General features: G+C 33.7%; 3 protein-coding genes and 1 long non-coding RNA gene across 5 annotated transcripts; 2 read left to right on the top strand and 2 right to left on the bottom strand.

The window, feature by feature from the left end:
* Positions 1-206: 206 nt before the first annotated feature.
* LOC100647100 (esterase FE4) lies at positions 207-3,076 on the bottom strand. Its single transcript, XM_003396862.4, has 8 exons — positions 2,783-3,076; positions 2,255-2,543; positions 1,893-2,078; positions 1,575-1,780; positions 1,332-1,488; positions 923-1,249; positions 692-836; positions 207-617 (listed from the first exon to the last, which is right to left on the bottom strand). The coding sequence occupies exons 1-8, from the start codon at positions 3,035-3,037 to the stop codon at positions 482-484; spliced, it is 1,701 nt and encodes a 566-aa protein (XP_003396910.3). The 5' UTR covers positions 3,038-3,076; the 3' UTR covers positions 207-481.
* A 39-nt stretch (positions 3,077-3,115) lies between these two features.
* Positions 3,116-3,750, top strand: LOC125385369. Its single transcript, XR_007224526.1, has 2 exons — positions 3,116-3,383; positions 3,473-3,750. It is a non-coding gene; the product is annotated as an uncharacterized LOC125385369 (long non-coding RNA).
* LOC100646980 (integrin-linked protein kinase homolog pat-4) lies at positions 3,459-7,979 on the bottom strand. The gene is made up of 7 exons (XM_003396861.4): positions 7,492-7,979; positions 7,011-7,176; positions 6,649-6,841; positions 6,474-6,554; positions 5,942-6,384; positions 5,632-5,862; positions 3,459-5,549 (listed from the first exon to the last, which is right to left on the bottom strand). Exons 1-7 carry the CDS (start codon positions 7,578-7,580, stop codon positions 5,403-5,405), a joined length of 1,350 nt encoding a protein of 449 aa, XP_003396909.1. The 5' UTR covers positions 7,581-7,979; the 3' UTR covers positions 3,459-5,402.
* Positions 7,980-15,453: 7,474 nt separating this feature from the next.
* LOC100646863 lies at positions 15,454-19,512 on the top strand. 2 transcript variants are annotated; one of them, XM_012310673.3, is made up of 4 exons: positions 15,454-15,543; positions 16,233-16,461; positions 17,361-17,603; positions 18,300-19,512. In XM_012310673.3, exons 1-4 carry the CDS (start codon positions 15,528-15,530, stop codon positions 19,051-19,053), a joined length of 1,242 nt encoding a protein of 413 aa, XP_012166063.2. In that variant the 5' UTR covers positions 15,454-15,527; the 3' UTR covers positions 19,054-19,512. The 2 variants fall into 2 exon arrangements, with proteins under 2 accessions (XP_012166063.2, XP_003396908.2); XM_003396860.4 differs by having other exon boundaries at positions 15,455-15,627; positions 18,300-19,511.
* Positions 19,513-22,057: the final 2,545 nt, after the last annotated feature.

The following is a 22,057-nucleotide window of genomic DNA, read 5'->3' as shown; positions in this document are numbered from 1 at the left end:
GTAGGTTCCTATATGTAATTTTGATTTCACAGAAAAAGTGACCACGACATTAAATATTAATTATAATCAATATTTAATAAACGAGAATATTATGAATAAAATCAATAATTACATTGTAATATATGTAAAAAGATGAGTTAATAGTCATTTAAGAAATATGAATATATTTATTTATGGGTAATAAAAATAGGAAATAAAATAGTAAATTTGCTCACATTATATGAATATGATATATTATATAAATATGAAAACAATTTTCAGACGGAAATTGTTTTTATAAGTACATTCATATAAAAAATATAATTCATTCACTTTAATGAAGACATCGAGATAATCTAACACCCAGAAAGATTAATTGAGACTGCATTTTTTATTACGTTTTAATACGTTCCTCTGAGAATGAAAATATTTTTTGATAATTTGTCGTCCTAAAAAAAATTGCAAATTGATCTTCATTAAAGCAAAAAACAATTGATGAGACTTATTTAGAGGATAAAAGGTGTGGTGGAAGAGACAGCAACTGTAATTCATCGTCAATTTTCAAATGACAAAGCTCCTTCGTCGTTGCAGGCTTCCAATCAACGTTAACGAACTCATCTTTAATTGAGGTAGGATCCCTATATTAAACATATACGATATATAAATTCTAAAATTCAAATTCATGCTTTTTAAAATTATGTTGAAAATTTACCCAGTTTTGGCAAAATTAGTCCACATCCTAGTCATTCGTTCTAACGTAATCCTATCTTTCGTACCAACCCTTGGTGGATCAGGATTGTCAGTTTTACATCTGGGTAAATATAATAAATACGCGATGTCGTCTACATGAGACGCTCCTAGAGTATAAAAGTAAATAGTGTGTTTGATAGTTGTGTATATAATCTGATAATTATGCGGTAATAAATTTAAAAACTGCAGTTACCAGAACACAGTCGTGTTACTAGGAGATCCGTCGGTGCTTTCTCATTGCCAATGTACGAAAATACACAGAAATAACTAGGAGCGGTTGTTCTTTTTACTCGATCCTCTAATAGCATCATCGCGGGAATGCCGAAATTAATAAGAGTAAGCAATTCTGAATATTCGCTTATGCTTTCTTCGCTAATCGGTTTCCCACCGAAATACTGATTTTTCACCAGCTCGAACAATTTTTCCATTTCTGCATCCTCTATCGTCTTCAATGATCTCAAAGTTTTCAGATGGTTATACAGATTCCGATTAAAAGAATTTATTGATTTTTCGCTTTTATCTGAAAAATACAAAAATCGTATAGTATCGATGCATGAACAGGAAACGATACTTTTCTTTCTCCGAGTTTTAACTGAACCCACCTTTCAAGAACATAATATATTCCTGAGCGGTGTAACTAATTATCACAGGCACATCTGCTTCGTTTGCAATTAATTGTTTGATCGGTTTTGGTAAAACAGGATTCTCCGCCACTTCGTCATAATCGAGTCCAAAAGCAAGGGTACTAGTCTCCTCTTTCTACAAGACGAAATAAGGAATCCTGTTTATTTCAATCTCCGATATTTCATTATAATTATAAAGTATGTTAAAAGAAAACTTGTTGCCTCCGGAGATAACAGAGAGGCTTGAGCCTTCACGATGTCCTCAGCGGGCACCGTTCGTAAAAATTCGACAACTTCGACAGGATCATTAGAATCTTTTCCAAGAAGTGAAGCGAGTTTAAAACCGCGTTTAGGCCGATTTTCAGCACCTCGGCTTGCCCAAGGGCATGTCAACGTTCCACTGTGCAAAATCGCCTTGTGGAACAGTCCTGAAATCAGTATCGTAATAACGGGATTAACACAAGTCTTTTGGAAACTCCAATATATCTCGGCAAATCACAAAGATATGATTAGATTTTATCAAGGACGTAATCAAAATACCTTTCGCGCGAGGCGATACGAGTAAGGAATGTACTAGAGCACCTCCAGCACTAGCTCCAAAAATCGTAACATTATTGGAATCTCCGCCAAAGTTGGCAATATTTTCTTTGACCCACTCTAGAGCTGCGATTAAATCTTTTAAGCCTAGATTTCCTGGGGCGACTCGGTGACCCAAATTTAAAAATCCTTGAAATTTAAAAAAACTGGATAATTCTACAGCTTTTCTGTTTATTCATAAAGTAAAAATTTTCTTTCTAAATTGTATGCACAATCTCTCTTTTGATATTTTGCGAATATATGCATATATGATGTCGACAGAAGTAGACATCATGGTTTTACCGTAAAACTGGACCAAAACTAACCGAATGCGCCAAGCCTGTAGTTAGCTGAGACAACTACGACATCTTTGGCGAGTAAATAATCAGGCCTCGATTCATAGAAACTCGAATTTCCTAGTATGAATGCACCTCCATGTATCCAGAACATAACTGGTTTCGATTGATTGAGGGAATTCGTATAAACATTCAAGTAAAGACAATCCTCGTTGCCAATAACATCGAAAGGCGGGACTTCTTGCAATTGTGGACAAATGTATTTTTTGGCTTTGGATGTATCCTTGATACCAGTCCATGGTGCAGGTGGTTGAGGATCCTATTTTCACAAAAAAATTAAGATTTCTTTATAATAGGTGTATATAACCTATGTAACGCATCGCATTGAGTGCATTACTCCTATTAATCGTCTTTCATTAATGGGTAATAGGAAGTTATTTCGAATTGTATAAATTAAGATAATTGGAACTCTACAATTTTACAATCTCACGGTTGGTATGATATTTAACGTGTCGTGATAAAGTAAAGGCATGATAAAGACAATTGTCGGAAATGTACCTTAAATCTGAGACTTCCAATAGGAGGAGCAGCAAATGGTATTCCTTTGAAGCCGATATATGATAATCCTAGGGCACTTTTCAGTACCGCGCCTTCCAATTTACCTTGTTTTACCAGCACTATCGGTTTACTCATTGTTAACCAAAGTCTTGCCAACTTGAAACTGACAATCCTTTCTACATTCAGAATCCGAGTATTTAGAGCGACTCGTGTTTGTACTCTTATCATATCAAATAGTATTATCAGACAATTCATTAAGTCTTTAATCTTAAGTCTTTTAAGTATTGTCAGACAATTCATTAAAGACTTAATGAATTGTTATCAAACTTCAACAACAAATTGTTATGAAACTTCTGTTATCAAAAGTTGCAGCTTAAAATATATCTGAACGGTGCTTATTATGATATTGATTACAAATTGACTAAAATATTATCCACAAACAGCGATACTTATCAAAATTATTGTATATTCAAATTTTTTGCCAATGTTTCAGCACTTAGCGTACCAACTAAATTGGTTTTGTCCGCGGGCATAAAACATGATATATATGCGAATATAACTTTCTCTCTCCATCATACCGACGAAAAAAACTTATTACTGAGTTTAGTTATTTTCTTCAACAAATAAATCATATTTGAAATATAAGAAAATATATTGTAAATAACTTTAGTCACTATTTATGTATTGCAGAGTTTTATTTATCTTCATTTTAAGATACAATATGTCAGAGATTATAAGATGTAACTTGTGATATTGATGCAACATATGCTGGCCATATTCAGAGTGAGGTGACAGAAAAAGTAATAGCCACATCAAGTATTAATTATAATTAACATTCCGTGCAGCAGAATGTATGAACAGAATTAACGATAATATAAAATCGATCATATTATACATGTATGAAAAGACGAGTTGATATCTATTTAGAAAATGTGAATATAATTATAGACAATAGGAATACATGAAAATTGTATAAATAACAGACAACAATAAACTTGCTCACTATATATGAACAAATATTGTGGAAGATTTTTGTAGGCACATTATTTCTTTAAATACGATTGTATAAAAAATATAGTTTAGTTATTTTAATAAAGGCAGATCAGTTAAGGCTGCATTTTCTAATGTAATTAGTAAGTGCAATTTGTTACGTTTAATTATGTTTCTTTGGGAATGAACATGGTTTTTAATTAACGATATAAGAAAAATTATATCAAAAGTTATCTAGTAAATAGTAAAAAGTTATTTAAAAAATCGGTGCATATATTCCTTATTCTGACATTTTCAGATCTTTTGTAAATTGCTACGAATTTTTCGAAGGGCCATGTTGCCACTTCACAGATTCTGATGCCCTTAATCCTATTGTCAAGGTCACCATTTTAAATAAATTTTTCGTATGCATACAACGGGTGGTCGGTTTTAATTTTCTAATTATATGCTAAAGTATATTATATAAACCGCATGAAGGTTACTCTGTCGATGTGCAACCTCCTTATGAACATTAATTGCACTGTTTTACTATCTTCATGGTGACACAAACAACGATAAAACTAATAAAAATTCCAATCACTGAATTCCATATGTGAAGGAGTATTTAACTACTGGCATTCCGGATGGATAATATCAATAATGGCGCGACTAGATCAGCATAATTGTAATTTGGACACACACGCGCATGTACAAACAATAATTATAATATCTAATCTTCAATTTTGTATAAAATATAGAAGCAAAGTACATATATGATGCCAAACATACTTTTGTGTGTAACTCGTAAAGTGAAACCGACCACCCTATATATGCATATATGAGAAAAGATTGTTTAGAATGGTGATCTGACAATATACTTCAAGAGCATAGATACCGGCGAGGATACAACTATTCGGGAACTTTACCTTTCGAAGAATTCAGTATGTTTCATCAAATATAAATTAATGTGCATTTTTTATCATTTAATTATAGTACTAATTTTACCCAAAAAATTTCTAGCTTAAATTATTTAATAAAGATTATCTTTTATCAACCAACTTCGATTATCTCTATTAAAATCTATCGACAAGAAAACAATAACGAATAACTCATACAAATGACACTTCGTTTAGCGAGTGTCTATTTCTGAAACTATTTACCAGTTTATCAAAAATATTCGAACATTTTTCTGCTAAATTGTGTTCATTGCGAAAAGCGTCGAAAAATAATAATAAAAATAATAATAGATTTACTGGTAAAGAATGTATTCGATAAAAAACAATTTGTATCGAAAAGATTTAGTAGTAGTGACATTCTTACAAGAACGTCAGTTTTACAGCTGAATAATAATAATAAAATGCCAAAAATCAATTAGCACATTACTTATTTCGATCAATTTTATAAATGGCCCTTATAACTTTTGTTCCATATGCTGATACCGATTAGCAGGTACAGTTTTTCGAAACATTTCGTCAAGTATAATTATGTGCTTCTTCGCAATTCAAATGAGAATCGCTCTTTTTGCTTCGATTTACTTTATCACGAATCCAAACTAATTTGCAACAATCTTTGATTAATCGCATTCGCAATGAAACACATGTTTGGACGAAAGCCACGATTCTTACAATGCACAGAAAAATCATATCAAAAATTAGCGTTTCATTTTATCGAGTATAGGAACGACCATATCAAAAGACGGACGTTTCCCTGGATCTTCGTTCATACAAATTCTAATAAGTTTAGCAAGATGAGGTGATATTCCTGGAGGTATACTAACACGTAAATCCTCTAGTGCAATCTACAACAAACACACAAAAAATGAATATAATCACTAAATTACCGACTTATGTTAAATGAACGATGTACAAATCTTAACGAACTTTCATGCCACATTCCATCGGCGAAAGATCTGCAAACGGAACTTCTCTTGTCGCAAGTTCCCATAACAGGACGGCAAAACTCCACATATCACTGGCCTCGAGATTTATATCCGCCGGACGTTTACTTAATGCTTCCGGAGACATCCACGCTGGTTCGTAGATTCGACCCACCTCTTGAAATGAAAATTTCGAATCCGCCATGTTCACGCGAGCTGTTAAATCTTCATCAATCTATACGAATATCGAATATATACATTACCGAAATTCTTACATAGTAATATTATATCATTATAAAGAGGAATGAAAATACCATAATATGTTTACTATTAAGGTGAAATCTACATCTATTTTGCCTTTCGAGCCCATGAAGAAATGCCATAGCTCTCGCGACATCGAGGGCAAGTCTAAGTGCACGAGCAGTGTCGACAACAACGCCTGTACCTCCATGTAAAAGCCTATGCAAACTCCCACGTGCCATATATTGCGAAACAGTTGCCAATTGCGGTGGTTGATTGACACAACCAAGTACAGGTAGTACATTGGGATGTGAAAAAATTCTTAATTTTGGAAATTCTTCGTTGAAGTCTCTTGAAATTCGAGCCGTACATTCACGTATATTCAATATTTTTGCCACAATGTCATTGTTTTGCCAACGCCCACGCCATGTTTCACCACTTGGCGTACTAGCTAAATGAGTATGCAGAGAAAGATCTGCCATGTTTATTCCTTTGTGCCTTGATAGCGTTGCATCACCTAAATGATATAACTAGTCATTAGTAATTAACAGTTACCAATTAGAATTCTTAAGTATAACAAAATACGTATAATACAATGTTACTCACGACTTCTAGTTTTCAAACCTAGCCAGCTTTGATCTTTAAACTGAATCTTTTTTAAGTCCTGTCCATATTCTACAGCTAAATCTAAAAAATCAATTTGGCAATACAATAGTTCATATATTACAAATCCATAAACAATATATCATATGTTAATAACTCCTTATCAATTATTAAATACCATGTAATCTTTTGGCCAAATGGCCACGTGCTTTATCTAATGGAGTATCACCATCCTTGTTTGCGATTGATACCAAAGCACCAGCAGTTACCAATTCTTCGGCAACTGCTTGATCGCCCCAAAAGCATGCATAATGAAGGGCAGTGTTACCATGCTCATTTGTGACATTGACATCTGCTCGATTCCTAAGTAACTATAAAAATAAATTCCATTAAATTCTTAAAAATAAAGAAACATGATTACTTTTATTTCTGTACTTGACTCTCCAACATCGATTGCTCCTTTATGTTATAAAATTTTCCAATATGCAAGTATATTCCTATCTCATCATTTTAACATACAATCAATTATATTTGGCTTACCAATTGAACTATTTCTTTGTGCCCATGGGCAGAAGCAAGATGAAGAGGAGTATCATCACCTCTGTTAGTTGCATTAATACGTGCTCCTCTGCTAACTAACAACTCAGCCAATTTCAAGTGTCCCTCTTTGCAACACCAATGGAGTGGACTGAACCCATGATCATCGCTATACATAGAACATGAAATCATAAATGAAATCAGACTAATGTTACAGTTTAATATAATTAAATAAATAAGAAGTATAAAAACGGATACAATGAGATGATAACAAGGATTAGAAAAAACAATATATATTTTTTAAATTATTATTATTATAATTGAAAAAACCGATCCAGATAAAAAACTTTAAACAACAACAAAAATACATTCGAAAGACCGGAATTAAAGAAAACAGAGACCAATAACGGTTATAAAAAAGAATAATAAAAAAACGAGAACAGGAAACGGTGTTTCTGGGAAAATGGAATTTTCCTATATTTACCCTTGATTCATGTCATGTTCGGTGTCATCCAGCCAAACACGTACTTGCATGGCATTTCCTTCACGACACCATTGAAATATATCTTCCATTTTTTTCACTTACAAATGAAATAAAAAAATTGTAAAAATATTATAACGAAAGGAGTGGCAGTGCTCCGTGTTCCAAAACACCGTAGTCGTCATATACTAAATATAACCATAATTCCACACACAAGCAACGCTGACATAAAAACTACACATTACTTCGTTGCACTTATTAGACGGACTAGTAACGAGATTCGAGATCTGCGGCGTACATCAGTTTACAAAATAACACACAATGTTCAATATAATAATTTTATTGCATTGCAATAAGTATAATCGAACATCTGACCATATATGACGCGTGGTGTTGTGTACAGTGCACTCCCCCAACCGTGAGATGATTACTTCATACTAGTTCATATTATTAGAGAAGACACTCTTTCTAAGAGAGTTAGAGGCTAAAAACTATATAAGATAGTAACTCTATCTATATGTACCAATAAAATCGAAAATCAAAAAGATTTGCTATGTTGTAACCTCAGTTGGTATCTACGATCAAAAGAGTTGCCTAGTAATACGTCAGATGGCGCGTTGCAATTATTTGAATATTTCGTTCTTATGAATTGGCAATAAGATTGTAATTTTCTGTTATTTTCTGTATTTTATATATCCAGATACAAGACTAAAGCGCTATAAAGGAGAAATAAATTTTTTTTAGGTTACATATTAAATTATATTTCATTGAAAATATTAATAAACCATAAATTACGTTATTTTGTTATATAATATACTATTCTAATATTTTAACCATATAACGCTAAATAATTTATATTGCTCTTCCAACGTTTCTTCGTACTTGATTAAGCTACTGTATACGTTTCAATATCTCTTCTGCATATTTTTGCTTCGAGCGTCGTTTATTTTACTTCGTCGCAAAGGAACGTTCAGATACGAGAAAGATTTATAATGAATATTTTATAGAGTTTTTCAAACGTAATTAACATATTTTTCTCTTAAGAAATAATAAGCAATACATATTTTGTATCATTCAGACGAAGCTTATTAAATAACTAATTTAATAATAATGCACGATAATATCGCACGATGCTTTCTTCTTCTTTTTTTTTTTTTTTTTCGTCCATTCTCGATATAACACGATGAGTCTCAACCCAACCGGAAGAACTTAATTACACAAAGTCAGGAATAAAAGAAATCCATAAAGAAATCCTCTTATCTCTCTTTCATTTCTCTTCTGTTTCTATATCATCCCCGATACTTTTCCAAGGATGGCTCTTGTACTTACCTTTGGATTACCTTTCCCTTCCTGTACAACGGTAATTATACGATCTCCACGCGAATCGATTCTCTGCTGTTCAGGTGGAATTTAAAGTGATATGTATTTTCTAACGAACGTCATCCGAAACCATAACTCCTCGAAGGTGGATAGTTAACACGCATTCAGTCGATGATTTTTCTCTCCAACAGTCGATGATCTTATTGGTCACCAGCCAGGCAGGCCTCCGGTACGTGATATTGTGGCAATCTTATTTGAATTGTTAATACGTTGTTAATACGCGGAGAAAAAATCGCGACACGCCAATGGGTGTGCACAATTCACGTAACCACGAGTCGATAATTACCGAAGGTGTGATCTCCACCTGTTTTCTTGCATTTAATTATTCTTTTCTATACCACTGGTATTACAATTTTTATAATAATCAAAAGTAATTGAAACCACAGCAGTGGTTCATCAGTGAATCTTTCAATAATAACGAGACGCTTTAATTTTCATATCGTATTAAATAAATACTCGCGTAACATTATAATATACCGATACGTTTAAGTTAAATGCAGATATGTTCAAATATGCATAATGTTGTTGTTCGCCCTTGATACGTACATACTTGAAGCACTTATTTTTTTTTTTTTTTTTCATTAGGAAAAAAAGTACGATAACTGCAGCACATTGCTATTCGATCTTGTCGTGTTTGCGATCCGAGACAAGCGTGCATTCGGAAAATTCACACGTGTATAAAATATGTTAAACAGTTCGATTAATTTCATTCGTCAAACTGAACCGGCAAATAATCTTCATGAATACATCGTATACTTTAGAATAACTTAACTGGCGTAGCTCGTAAGAGCTTGGAAAGTAGGTTGGCCACGTGACCAGAAAATAATTCCAGATCTTAGGAAAAAGTTGACAAAGAATGAAGGAAATTTTTTCCGAAAAATTCCCAAGACACGGAGCTGCGTTACGCCGTTTAAGAATGAGAGAAGGAAACACGTGAAAGCAATTAAGATTGACATGGTACGTTGTTATTCGTATCTTTTCCTTTTCCAGTTTCCCTTTTATCGATATTAAATGGCACCTGTTGTCGATTCCGTTTGACTAATCAAATTCAACCTTGTCTCTCTATTAAAGCGATATTGTCATTGAACGGTGCACTTTCGTTGTTCTCTGGTGTATCGTAGGAATATGTAATGCGAGTGTGTTGGTTCGTCACGCCTCTAAACATAGGATGAAATCGAGGATAATAAATTACTAGCACGTGAGAGAACTTCACTGGCAAGAACGACGGGTTTATGATGGATATCGTTAAAACCATATCCCTGTTTTATGTGGACCGGTGATTTAGGAGGAGAAACAGTAGCGCGTAACGTAAAAGTGCTTAGCGATTAACGATCGATATAAATTGTAACTATTTCACTGATGATTCAGCGAATAAATGTTCGAAATTACCAGTCTTATTATTATCGCCGGTATACGGAATAAGAGTTGAATTATTTCAATTGTTATCTCAATCTTGATCATCTATAGATAAAACGATTTCGCAGGAACGAGCCAAGCAATTGCGGAGGATCGCCGAAATGGTCGATAAGAAAACGCATAAGAATTAGTAGAATGTGACGAAATAAATCTTACGTATCGGCATTGTGGAAGCTAGATAGAAGTCCTAGCCTTGCATCGTAGGTGTGGTCTTGTGCAGCGTAATATTTACGATGGTTACACGTCGTTGCGATATGAATATTATCGGCTGATCCACGTGCATTACGAATAATAACCCGAAAATAACGCGCGGTGCCGTTCAACTCGAGCGTATTATATGCAAAATGTTTTTTATCTTTTCTTCCTTTCTCTTCCTTCCCTCTTTGTGTAAGCTATATACGATGACTAAAATGATAAAAGAACGAGAAGGAAGAATCAATCTTATCTAAATAACTTTCAAACAATATCGTAAAGATTTGGTGAAAAGAAGGACGCTGTATGGCGCAATGATACTGCCCTTGTTCTAGATCGTTTCTTTGAACAGTCTGCACTCAACCTCGGGCAAAAGTGGAGGCCATACATAGATAGAGGGGGAAAAGTATTGTCTACAATGTTGAAACTCGGAGCAATTATTCGTATAGCTGTAATTGAGATGTAGAGATGAAACGTCAAAATGTTTCAACGATAAATACGAATGTTACATGGATTCTTTAAACGCTAATTGAATACAAGGACAGGCGTTATGGTTGTCGGTGAAGTGGCCAATTCGAACATGAACGTTATCCCGTGCGCATTGCGAGCCTTGATATGATAATTAATAATTGATTAAGTTGTCTTATTTATCATAGGAATTTAGGTATACAGATCCTCCCACAGGGGAGCGTACAGGGATAGTTTTAATATACGTTGAAAACGTCGAGGCCGATAATTATGTAAAATAGGAACGATCATGCAGCATAGAGAAACGTGTATTTAGAAGTGGATTAATCAGCCAGACGCATGATAATAAATTGTCAATAAAATCGTATAATTTATTACTTAACAGGGTTTACCAACTCATTCGAATCACGTTACTTACGAACATTGGATCAATTACGACGTCCAGATCAACATTTAATTTCTTCTCTTACGAAAGTTATTCTGTAAAATATATGTGACAGAACTATTTGTTCTTTTAAATATTTCAATCGTATTATGTATAACCCTTTGCTAACGTCTGAGAGAGAGAGAGAGAGAGAGAGAGAGAGAGATTGTCTCTTTAATTTTTCTTTTCTTGTGCGCGATATTATTATTATTAATAGTATTATCGTCATAAACAAAACAAGATAAGGAACACTTTCCGTCGTACACGTCGAACGAATTAAATCATTAGATCTTCCAGTTGATTACAATCTCCGCGCAATAGTATTAAACGGGTGTAAACTCTTGTTTATGACAATAATATTATTAATATTAATAATATCGTGCACAGAAAAGAAAATTAGAGTTCACACCCGTTTAATACTATTGCGTGGAGATTATAATTAACTGGAAGATCTAATGATTTAATTCGTTCGACGTGTACGACGGAAAGTGCTCCTGTACCTTGAAACGCGTGACAAGAGGTACGCAAATTAACTGCTGAGATACGATCTTAATTCGCCTGTCTATACACCATTCCTTCGTGGTATATGAATAGCTAAACAACTGTTTAAAGTTGGAATAATTAATCGTATCGTTTCCACATTCTTATAATAACCTTCATTCTTATAAACAAATTTCGTAATTTTTCTAATACCGTTTATGATGTCATTTTGTTCCATTCATCGAAGTCACCGCATGCAAGATAAATCTACAAATTGTTAAACGAGTCTATTATGGGATAAAATCAAAGATGAATCGTTTACCAATGATATCCCACACTAATCATCGTCATTTCTCTTATTGTTTTACCTTTCCCATTTACGCGCGCATATCGAACGATTATGCAAGGATCCGAGCGTGGCTTTGTTCCATGCAACTCGAAAGCCCGAGGAATAATTAAGACGTTCAATGATTCATCGACGTTGATGGATCAACTCGAACATTTTGCTTTCTCTTCGTAACGAGTTGTATTAGTGCGTTTCAGAGAGAAACCCGGCCGATCACCACGATAATAATTAGAGGAAGGAAGCCGATTTACCCCGAACGAAATCGGAAATAGAATGCAGTAATACTCGCGTAAGGAACAAAAAATAGGAACGTAAGTTGAAACTCTACGATATGGATAAAAAAATGTTGGAAATTTGAAAATGAAATTTTTAATTGAAAAGTAATGAATTTTCACGGTCGAAAATTCGGATATTCGAGAAGGTGGGAGGTTTGAAAACACGAAAAGTAAAAAATCTGGCAACCGAGGATCTGAATGTTTTAAAATTCAGAAATATTAATTTAAATAAATATATATTTCGAGGATACGTTTACGTTATTGAGAGATAGTCCTGACGTGAACGTAGATATACGGAGCGCAAGTCAAGGACTCTTTGTTCCTAGAAAGCCTGCATTTTTGTTCTTTGTAATGCACAATAACAGCCATCTTAACATTTTTTTGTTATGCATAATAACTCTTTGAACAACTTTATTGAGACAAGGACAGGCCGAAAGAAGTTATTACATATTAGTATTTCGTTATTACAATTATCATACTTCATTAGTTAACGTAAGTTTCCTATATCCACTTTCTTCATTTTTGTAATGTACAAACAACGAATTTGCATACTAATTTCTACTTTAACAATTTTGGTATTCCTATCGTGTTATATTAATTTTTCAGCGGTAATTAAAATGCATATACTATGTACATATGTATATGAATCGCGACGATAACGATGGAAAAATAGTTGAAGGAATTAATTAAATGTAACTTGTAGCAGGCTGTTCAGATTCTTATAGCAATTATGCGAATTAAATGAACCAAGATTTCATACCTCGCTTAATGCATATACGCAGCTGTTTAATGGCTACAAAATGCCAATATTATATATAATACGTACGTAGATATACGTATAGTCCTTTCAATTTCAATATAGCAACGCACACCTTTAAGATATTTCGCTCAACAAAAATTTCATCGCGACACTTTTGAAAGATATTTTCTGGAAATTATTTTAGATTGCATCGTGTTATCGATTCAACGTTGATCAATGATTTTTATTTAGAACATCTTTCTATCAAGGACTAGGACAATCACGAAAATCCTGAACACGATCATGATCATTGATCACCACACCGAGATGAACATCTTGTATAACAAATTCATACAATTGCGTAACATGGATAAACGGAAAAATTGAGTAGATTTAAACGTAATAAAAATTTCTCATTCATTCTGCGCTAAACGAAACCGATCGAATGTGAAATCATTTTATGACATTCACTGCTGGCTTTTGAATAACGCGGTGATATCAGCCGTACCATTCTTGTCTCTAATTTCCTTCATCGCGTATATGTATTATCGTATTAATTCTGTTTCGATAAAAGTTTGTTCATTTTTCGACGTATAAAAGGGAAATCCGGCATTTTTCGATACGCACCATGATGAAAATTTATGGCGCGTTATCCGATACTGAATCGTGAACACGATCCAAGCGAAATTGGCCAACAACAATAATTTTTAGACGGAGAAACTCGTTGTTTGACTTCAACCTCGACCTCAGGTTCAACTAGAAGAACAATAGGTATGTTCACGTAATTTGCCTCGACCAGGCAAAGGCGAATTTCACGATTTCCTTTATCGTTTCACTTTTTTTTTTTTAGAAGCAAATACTGTTGTCTTGTACAATAAACTGGATTTATTGATATATTAGCGAAACGTACGCAAGAAAAAGATAGGATTTAATACCCTAAATCGTCCATTATTTTGTTTGAGATTTTGTTCGTTCGTTACTCGATACGGACAAATTCTTTAAAAATACGACTTACTTGGACTCGCTGTTAAATAAAATTACCTTTCGTCAAAATAAGAATTATGAAATAAGGATAATTATAATAGTTAAATTGGCTCGTTATTTCAAATTCTTAGTTCTTACTCTACTCCAAATAAAATTTTCCCGAGCCAAATTCTAACGACACAGTCCTCCCCAGTTTCTTAGTATCCACTTTTTCTAAATTTAGCTTTCCTCGTTTCTTATTATTTGATGTCATAATTCTGTTTCTTTGCTCCTTGAACATAAGTTGTAAATCCAACTCTATATATCAGTATGCTATATATAGCAATCTTCGTGACGAAGTTTATGGTACACAAGTAGCGTTTAAGTTATTTCCATCTTAAGATACGTATATAAATAATCATAAAATAAACGAGCTACGCGGTTCATCTATCACTTTTATCACCCTGGTTATGCGAAACTTTAACGAATCGAATAAACCTTAAATTACGTTCCGTTTTATGTTAGTTGGAATCGTGTATCAGACATCATTTGCACGATTCAGCATCCTTGTGTAACGTTGATCGGGACGAAGTTGTGAGAAAAAATCGCGTGACTTCTTGCAACTTTAAATTCCAGAAATGTTTCCCAGTTGAAGTATCAGTGATTGTCGATTGCGTAACAACGTCGATTATTGTAATTAGTAACTGATTTCTTGTCGTTAACGATCATTCGAACGTTCATTACGATGCACCGAGAATTTCTCATGCTGCTACATTGCACGAGATTAAGAATAACGCATACCGATTTTTACGCAATCAGAATGTCTGTACTTCGTTAAATAGTATGCAAACTTGTCTATGTTTATGTTTTCTTCGATTAATGAATCTACATTATGGAATCAGTTATGATTGACAATATAGTTGCAGGCGTACGTAATTAAGTACGCGTAGTTGAGCATCAGTCGATTAATTCTCGAAAGTTTTCCAATTAAAAGATTTTCCATTACAAATATCGATTATTAATCGTCAGTTGTTAATAATAAAAAAAAACATTGAGAAATAATAAATGATAAATAGTTGATATTATCATTAGATAAAAATATCAATCATCGATCGCGATTTTCCACTTTTTAATTGAAATTGAACGAAGTTTTAGTCGATGTATAACGAACGCCGTTAACGATGAAGGTAATCATACGATCAATCGACGAATACAGGTATTCCATAATATTTATCGATTTGACATTGACTTTTCTTATTTCTTCGTTATATGGTTATTTGTTGGACGATATCGAATAATCCATAACTTAACGTACACTAGCTTGTCGGTGATATAGACGTTAAACGCAAGAATAAAATGTTGCTGTATCTGGGTGTGTTGCTATCTTCTATACTTAAGATTGTAAATTATTATATCGGACAGTATTGTTACTGTAAAAAGTTGTGTCAACACGACGGTGAGTGTGTGTTACTAATCCCTTCAATATTCATTATCGATAATTGAATTCAAATTTTTCATACTCGTCATATCAATTATTGGCAAACGACATCGTTAATTAATCGTAAGTTTTAATCGCAACACAAAAAGTTATATCTGTGAACATTTAATTACGAGATTAACAACAGCAACAAGACAAGCAGATTAAATGGAACACGATATCGAGCTTCGTTAAAGTTACTGATACCATCTATTAGCATAATCTATTTATTGTTCGAAAAATGAAATTGATCGATTGCTCGAAAAAGATATTTTTGGCAGTGAACTTGGTCGTGATACGATCTTTTGTTTATATTATTGAAAAATAAAGCACGTCGTTGAAACGATTAATCACGCATAATTGATCATCAGAATGTGGATATTTATGCAAATTGAAGAGATGCGACGAAGGTGGCAAATGAAAAAGATGAAACGATTGAAAGAAACGAGAGTTTGAATATTTTACGCATATTACGTGTATTCTGTTTTTCTGTGTTATTCTCTGTTTTCTGTTTTACGTGTATTTTTACAATTAAAAATTTCATTAATTCGAAGGATATAAAACCGTGGCAAAATTTTTTTTAGATGGGAGCGGACTTACCGAAGACAATGAATCGACCATAGTTCGCATTAAGGTACCATATCCAGAACGAAACTGTTGCTCGGATAAAATCCCTTCCAATGTGCCAGATAGAAAAGAGAGTTCTACAAGTTTGGACAAAACTAAAAAAATAAAACTTGTGCAGAAGGCAAAACCGGTTTTCTCGGAAGAAACGCGGACTGTTTCTGCAAAGTTACCTCACAATGGACTCAGGTAATAAACGTGTTTATTTATTAATTTAGAAACACTTACATCCGGATAATGATAGTATCGGTGATTTTTAATTGACGAGCTAAACATCTTTAGCAATGAATTAACCTGTTAACCGAGAAAGACGAATTAACTTGTCAGATGAATTGGCAATCTGTTAGACGTAATAATCACTTTATTTAAAAAAAAAACTATTTATCTTTTTACACGTTGTTTTCTTTCCGTTCAAAATTACGTCGTATTCGTATTTCCAAGGAATAACTAAAATTGATCTTTACTCGTTTTAAATTTTACGATTAACTGTATGTTGAAAATGACAATGTGAGCACGTGCTCGCCATCCATATCCGCAGATGCGCTAATTACAATAAATGGTAACTAGAAAATAGTTCTAGATATAATCGATAGATTTAAGATGTTCTTTTGTTTTTTATCCCTAGTCTTTGTTTTATCCCTAAAGTGCAATAAAGGTTCGATAGATCTGTCCAAACAATAAAATAATAGCTATTATAATCCTACCTCTGAATACAGAAATAACAACACTGTATTGTAATTAAACTTCTTCCTTAATCCTCTATAATGCCATTACCAACTATGAACTATCGAATATATATATCTAAATACATTATACTATAGGGAAATTATTATAACTGAAATGATACAGCGAATATCAATACTTTATACGTAATTATTTTTTTTATCTGATTAAAGGACGATATTAATTTTATAAAAAATAAAAAAAAGGCATTTGGCAAAGGAAGAGTCTGGAACTGTTTGTTCTTTGCAGAAAAACGAATCGTTAACGATCACAAAGATAAGAAATGTCACTAGTTCCGATACTAAATGAAATTCCATTAGGTGGAACGCAAATTGAGAATTATCGAGTGTGACAAAATGTTCCAGAACAGCGATTTGGGCACCTGCGCTGAAAAATCAACTAGATAATATCGCAAATTCTTCCTCGGAGGCCTGTAGAAATACAATAATCCAAGCTCAGATAGAAGCACGTCCTATGAATATTGCGGACGACACTGTCGAATCTCTCCGAGACGATTACGCTAATTCTTCGCAACATTCATCCAGATGCAGTTATTTAACCGATAAAAGAACCAAGAAGTTAAAATGGAAGGCGGAAATTTGCTCGAGGTTGGCACGCGCACATTTCAGTATTTGTCGTAATTCTTATTTTCTTTCCAACCGAATGTCATCAGATATTCTACTTATAAATCAAAGAATCTATCGGGTTGTCGGAAAGTTCGTAGTGTTTCTAATAGTTTTATAAATAATTCTGGTAGATTTATTCTACTATATCTATATCGTGTATTTAATTATCGCGTAGATGTTACATGTTAAAAGAACATTGTGTACATGTACATAGCTTTCAGCGTTATGAATTTAGTAAGATTTGAAGAGAATTATTTATTACATTCTTTTGTAAAATACCGCTCGATAATATTACTTTCAGACCAAACGCATTGATTAAAGAGAACGATCTGGCATTTGTCGATAAAAGCAGTATTACTTTTAAAGATTTTGCATTTACATGAAAAATAAATAATCTTTACAAAATATCTTTACGAATTGAATATTCCAGAAACCTGCGAAACTATTTCAAGAAATCCATTGCTAAAAAATGCGTTTTTTTTTTTCAAGCAGCGATTATAAAGTTATACGATAAACAGTAAACAGTATTATAAGAAAGGCATTGTAAAAAATATTGATTACTATGATAGAGTATTTTCAGATTTTTCGGAAATTTCGCTAGGAATTTTTCGACGAATCCGATATGTCGATATTTTTATCATTCAATTATCGTAGAAATTTCGTGCAAACAATTTCCAGATTGGAACAATTAAGAGGCAAGGATTTAAAAACCAATAGGAATCGCCAGAAGTTTAGAAATCAAAAGCTAGATATCCCTACACGAACTTCCAATAATTTATCGCCAATTCAACACTCGATGACGCTGCGCAAGAATCGACCTGCCAGCGTATTCACCTCAACGAGGATCAGTGTCAGCGGTTCGAACTTGAGACCGACGGATGACGAAGCCATGGCGAAAAATGGTAATAAAATGGAAGAGTACGATGGGATTTCGAAGAAATTCCAGAACGACCATCCATTGAACGAAAAATCAATTTGCAATCTGGCCATCAATGATATAACGATGAATCAAACCCAATTGTCAGATATATTCGAAAGTAGAAGTATGTCAACGTCTGTTCGAACAACCACAGAGGCTTTGATTATTACTCTTAAATTCTATCGGGAAGAAAAGAATAACGGAATGCCTCGTAAAAAAGACACTTCGTTTTGCGAATTCCCACTTCTGAGAATATTTGCCAGTTTGCCAGGAATGTTCGAAAATTTGTCTGCTAAATTATTCTCATCGCAGCAAGCGCAGAAAAATTCTATACCTTCTATACGAGTCTCTGATTACTGGAAAACAGGGACTAATTCTAGGAACGAAACCATGTACGTGGAGCTTCCTAATGTTGGAAAGAAACTTACAGGTAATGAATCGGTATACGATGGAAGACAACGCGTATCGAGAAGAACGTCGAGTATAATATTCTGTGATAACGGAATAATATAAATAACATAAATTATTTAACAAAATAATTTCTTTCCTCGTTTTGGAAACAAGAATCTCAGCTAGGATTCTTAATGCAAATAATAATTCGTTATATAAATAATAATGGTAATGAATCGTTATCTTCTATCTCTTATATTTATATTTATGTTATTTATACATATTATATTATATTTATGTTATTTAATTCTTGGCGATCGTTTGTCGTCGTTAATTATTGATATAAATTAATTATATATATATGTCTAAGTCGTATGCGTTATATATATTGTACATATCGATGCGATCGTTATTACAATTGTTTTTCATGGTAAATTAGCGATTGTAAATTAATTAAGTTTCTTGGTTAAAAAACCTTTTACATCTCCTCCGAAATATAACGTTCTAATTATACATGATCTTGTAACATTTACAACTAGATAATAATAAAATGCATTACTTGAAATTACCAATATACTTCGTAGTATCAAGAATTGATTAGCATATCATTCGTTTCGATCAATTCTATAAACGTTCGTCATTCTTCTCTCCTATGTGCTGACACTGATTACCAGCTACATGTTGCTTCTTCGCAATTCAAACGAGAATCGCCCTTTTTGTTTCGATTTGCTTTATCGTGAACCCAAGCGAAGCGTTATGTAAAGCAATTTGCGATAATCTTCGATTAATCATGTTCGGAAGGAGACACTCGTTTCAATGAAAGTCACGATTCCTGCACAGTACAGGATTCTATTCTTCCTACGTGAATCATTTAAGCGGGAATAAATGAATGCTTGAAAATTTGATGATCAAAAAATATTTACTAAAAGCAGACGATAGTAGTATAAGAAGTAACTTGTTTCGTTTGATCTTGCAAAATAGATGGAGCAATTTTATTATAGCAAAACATGCCTATTTTAAGAATAGTCTTCAACGAATACCGTTAATTGTCATTGGAACATTATTATCGCAATTCTTTAAAGGCAATTTTTGGCATTTATTTTGGAAATCTTTTCCGTCAACGCTGAATTCTTAAGATCGACTTTTGACCAGAATTTCGATATAAGTATGTGTATGTCCATCACGGTGGTCAGTTCACGTCAAAAGTATACGATCAGAACAGTCGACGATTACGCAATGAAACACACCGCGTATCCTTTGTCGTCGTTTCCTCATTGAATCATCCAGAGACACGCAGCTTAATTAATCGAGACGAGAACATATTGCAGGTATTCCCACCGTTGGGTAACTGCGAGCGTTTTTCTTCGCGATAATAGCATTCTCCTTTTCAATTTGTGGCATCCTCGTTTTCTTACATTGCCACTGGCTTAGGGACTAGAAATTTAATGCTTTTATAAATCCATTCGCTATCTTGATCAACCGGCAGCCAACTCGTATTTCTATTCACGGCGTGCATTGACACGATCAGATAATGAGAGACAACGGACGATCGAAAAACGAATTCCTTTTCGCACGGTAAAATTGTTCAGCCGCCGAACGTTAACAATGCTCAATTCAACTAATTAAACCCGCCCGATAGGAATCGAAGAAAAATGAAACAAATCGTTTTGATTTTTCTGATGCGCGATTTCTTCTTCCTCTTTTCTTCTCTTGTTTGTTTCGTTCTTAATCACCCGATCGGATATTTCCAGTGGTTTTCCTCTGTTTCTGTTCTCTAGCGGTTGCTACCAGCCTTCGTTATAATCGTTTACTCGAATCAATCTTATCAATATTCAAGAATAAATCGTCTGACACACCTCCTGGTTATACAACCAATAACTCCACCTGCGATAAAGTTGCAAATAAAACAACTATTGTAATATCGCATGCAAATAAACCAGAGCCAATGAAACTTCTACGTTAAACATATCTTTGTATTAAATCGCGTTGCATAATTGAACATCTAACTGATAATTCATTTAAATTACGCGATCATGCGGAAGCTATTGTATCTGCTTTTTACGCGGCGTGACTTTTGTATCGCGTTCGCGCGTGTACTTGATGATGGATGATCTATATCTCAAATAATAAATCGTCCTTAACAAACTCTGTATCCTTCGTTAATTAATTGCCATTGACGAGTGAACGTGTGTGTCACAGAACGTCGGGAAGGGAGGTTGGATATCAGTTTGTTATAAGGAGACGCGTCGTTGAGAGATCGATACGACCTTGGCCAATTAATGCGGGATTTAGTTTTAGAAATCTGTCATGGGATTAGGTGATGGAGTGCGTAAATAAATACAAGCGACCACGAGTATACACGTCAGAAGCACCGAAATGAAGTTTGTGTTTGACGCGTATACTCGTCAAAAGATAAGGTATCTGTTCAGATCGACGAACAATTGCGCGTTTCGATCACGTCTTTTCACGAATAATGATCTTCATTGGTTGTATCAAACCTCGGCCGACCAACTGAGTGCTATAGTATTATAGTGTTATAACTAACTTGCAATCAACTCGAGTAATTCATTATTTCCAGAAATAGAATTGCGAATTCGGTAGGTCGTCGATGTCTATTGTTCGTTCGATATAAATCTTCGATCCTTTTCGAATACCACGCGGTAATTATTACGGTGGAATGAGCTAGAATGCTGTGAATACATTGCGAATGTTTACGCAAATCTGAGGAATGGAATCTAAGTAAATACGCGCTTACTAAATATTCGAAATATTTTAACAACCAATAGCGTATATTTCGGATATGTTACATATTTTTGCATATATTGTTCATTTTAATATCTCTAAAGCTCTAATTGTGTAAGCGTAATTGCAACAAAGTTCGAATACGTGTGGCAGTGGTTTACTCAAGTTATTAGGAACGATTAAACTGAAGTAATCGTAGTAAAAATAGCTCTTGTTTGTGTTTATCTTTCTACAAGAAATTCAAGCAACTATACAACTGAGATTTCTTTAACGAAATATTTCGTGAATATATGTGTAATTAGGTATATCATAAAACTGTATTTAATCAAGTCACCAAGTTGTGGAATTTTTCTTATTACTTTTTATTTATCATAGATATATGTGT

This window comes from Bombus terrestris, chromosome 7 (assembly GCF_910591885.1).
Source record: "Bombus terrestris chromosome 7, iyBomTerr1.2, whole genome shotgun sequence".
Classification (NCBI taxonomy): Eukaryota; Metazoa; Arthropoda; class Insecta; order Hymenoptera; family Apidae; genus Bombus; species Bombus terrestris.
The sequence above is the reverse complement of the archived record's forward strand: the minus strand, read 5'-3'. Positions and strand labels throughout refer to the sequence as shown.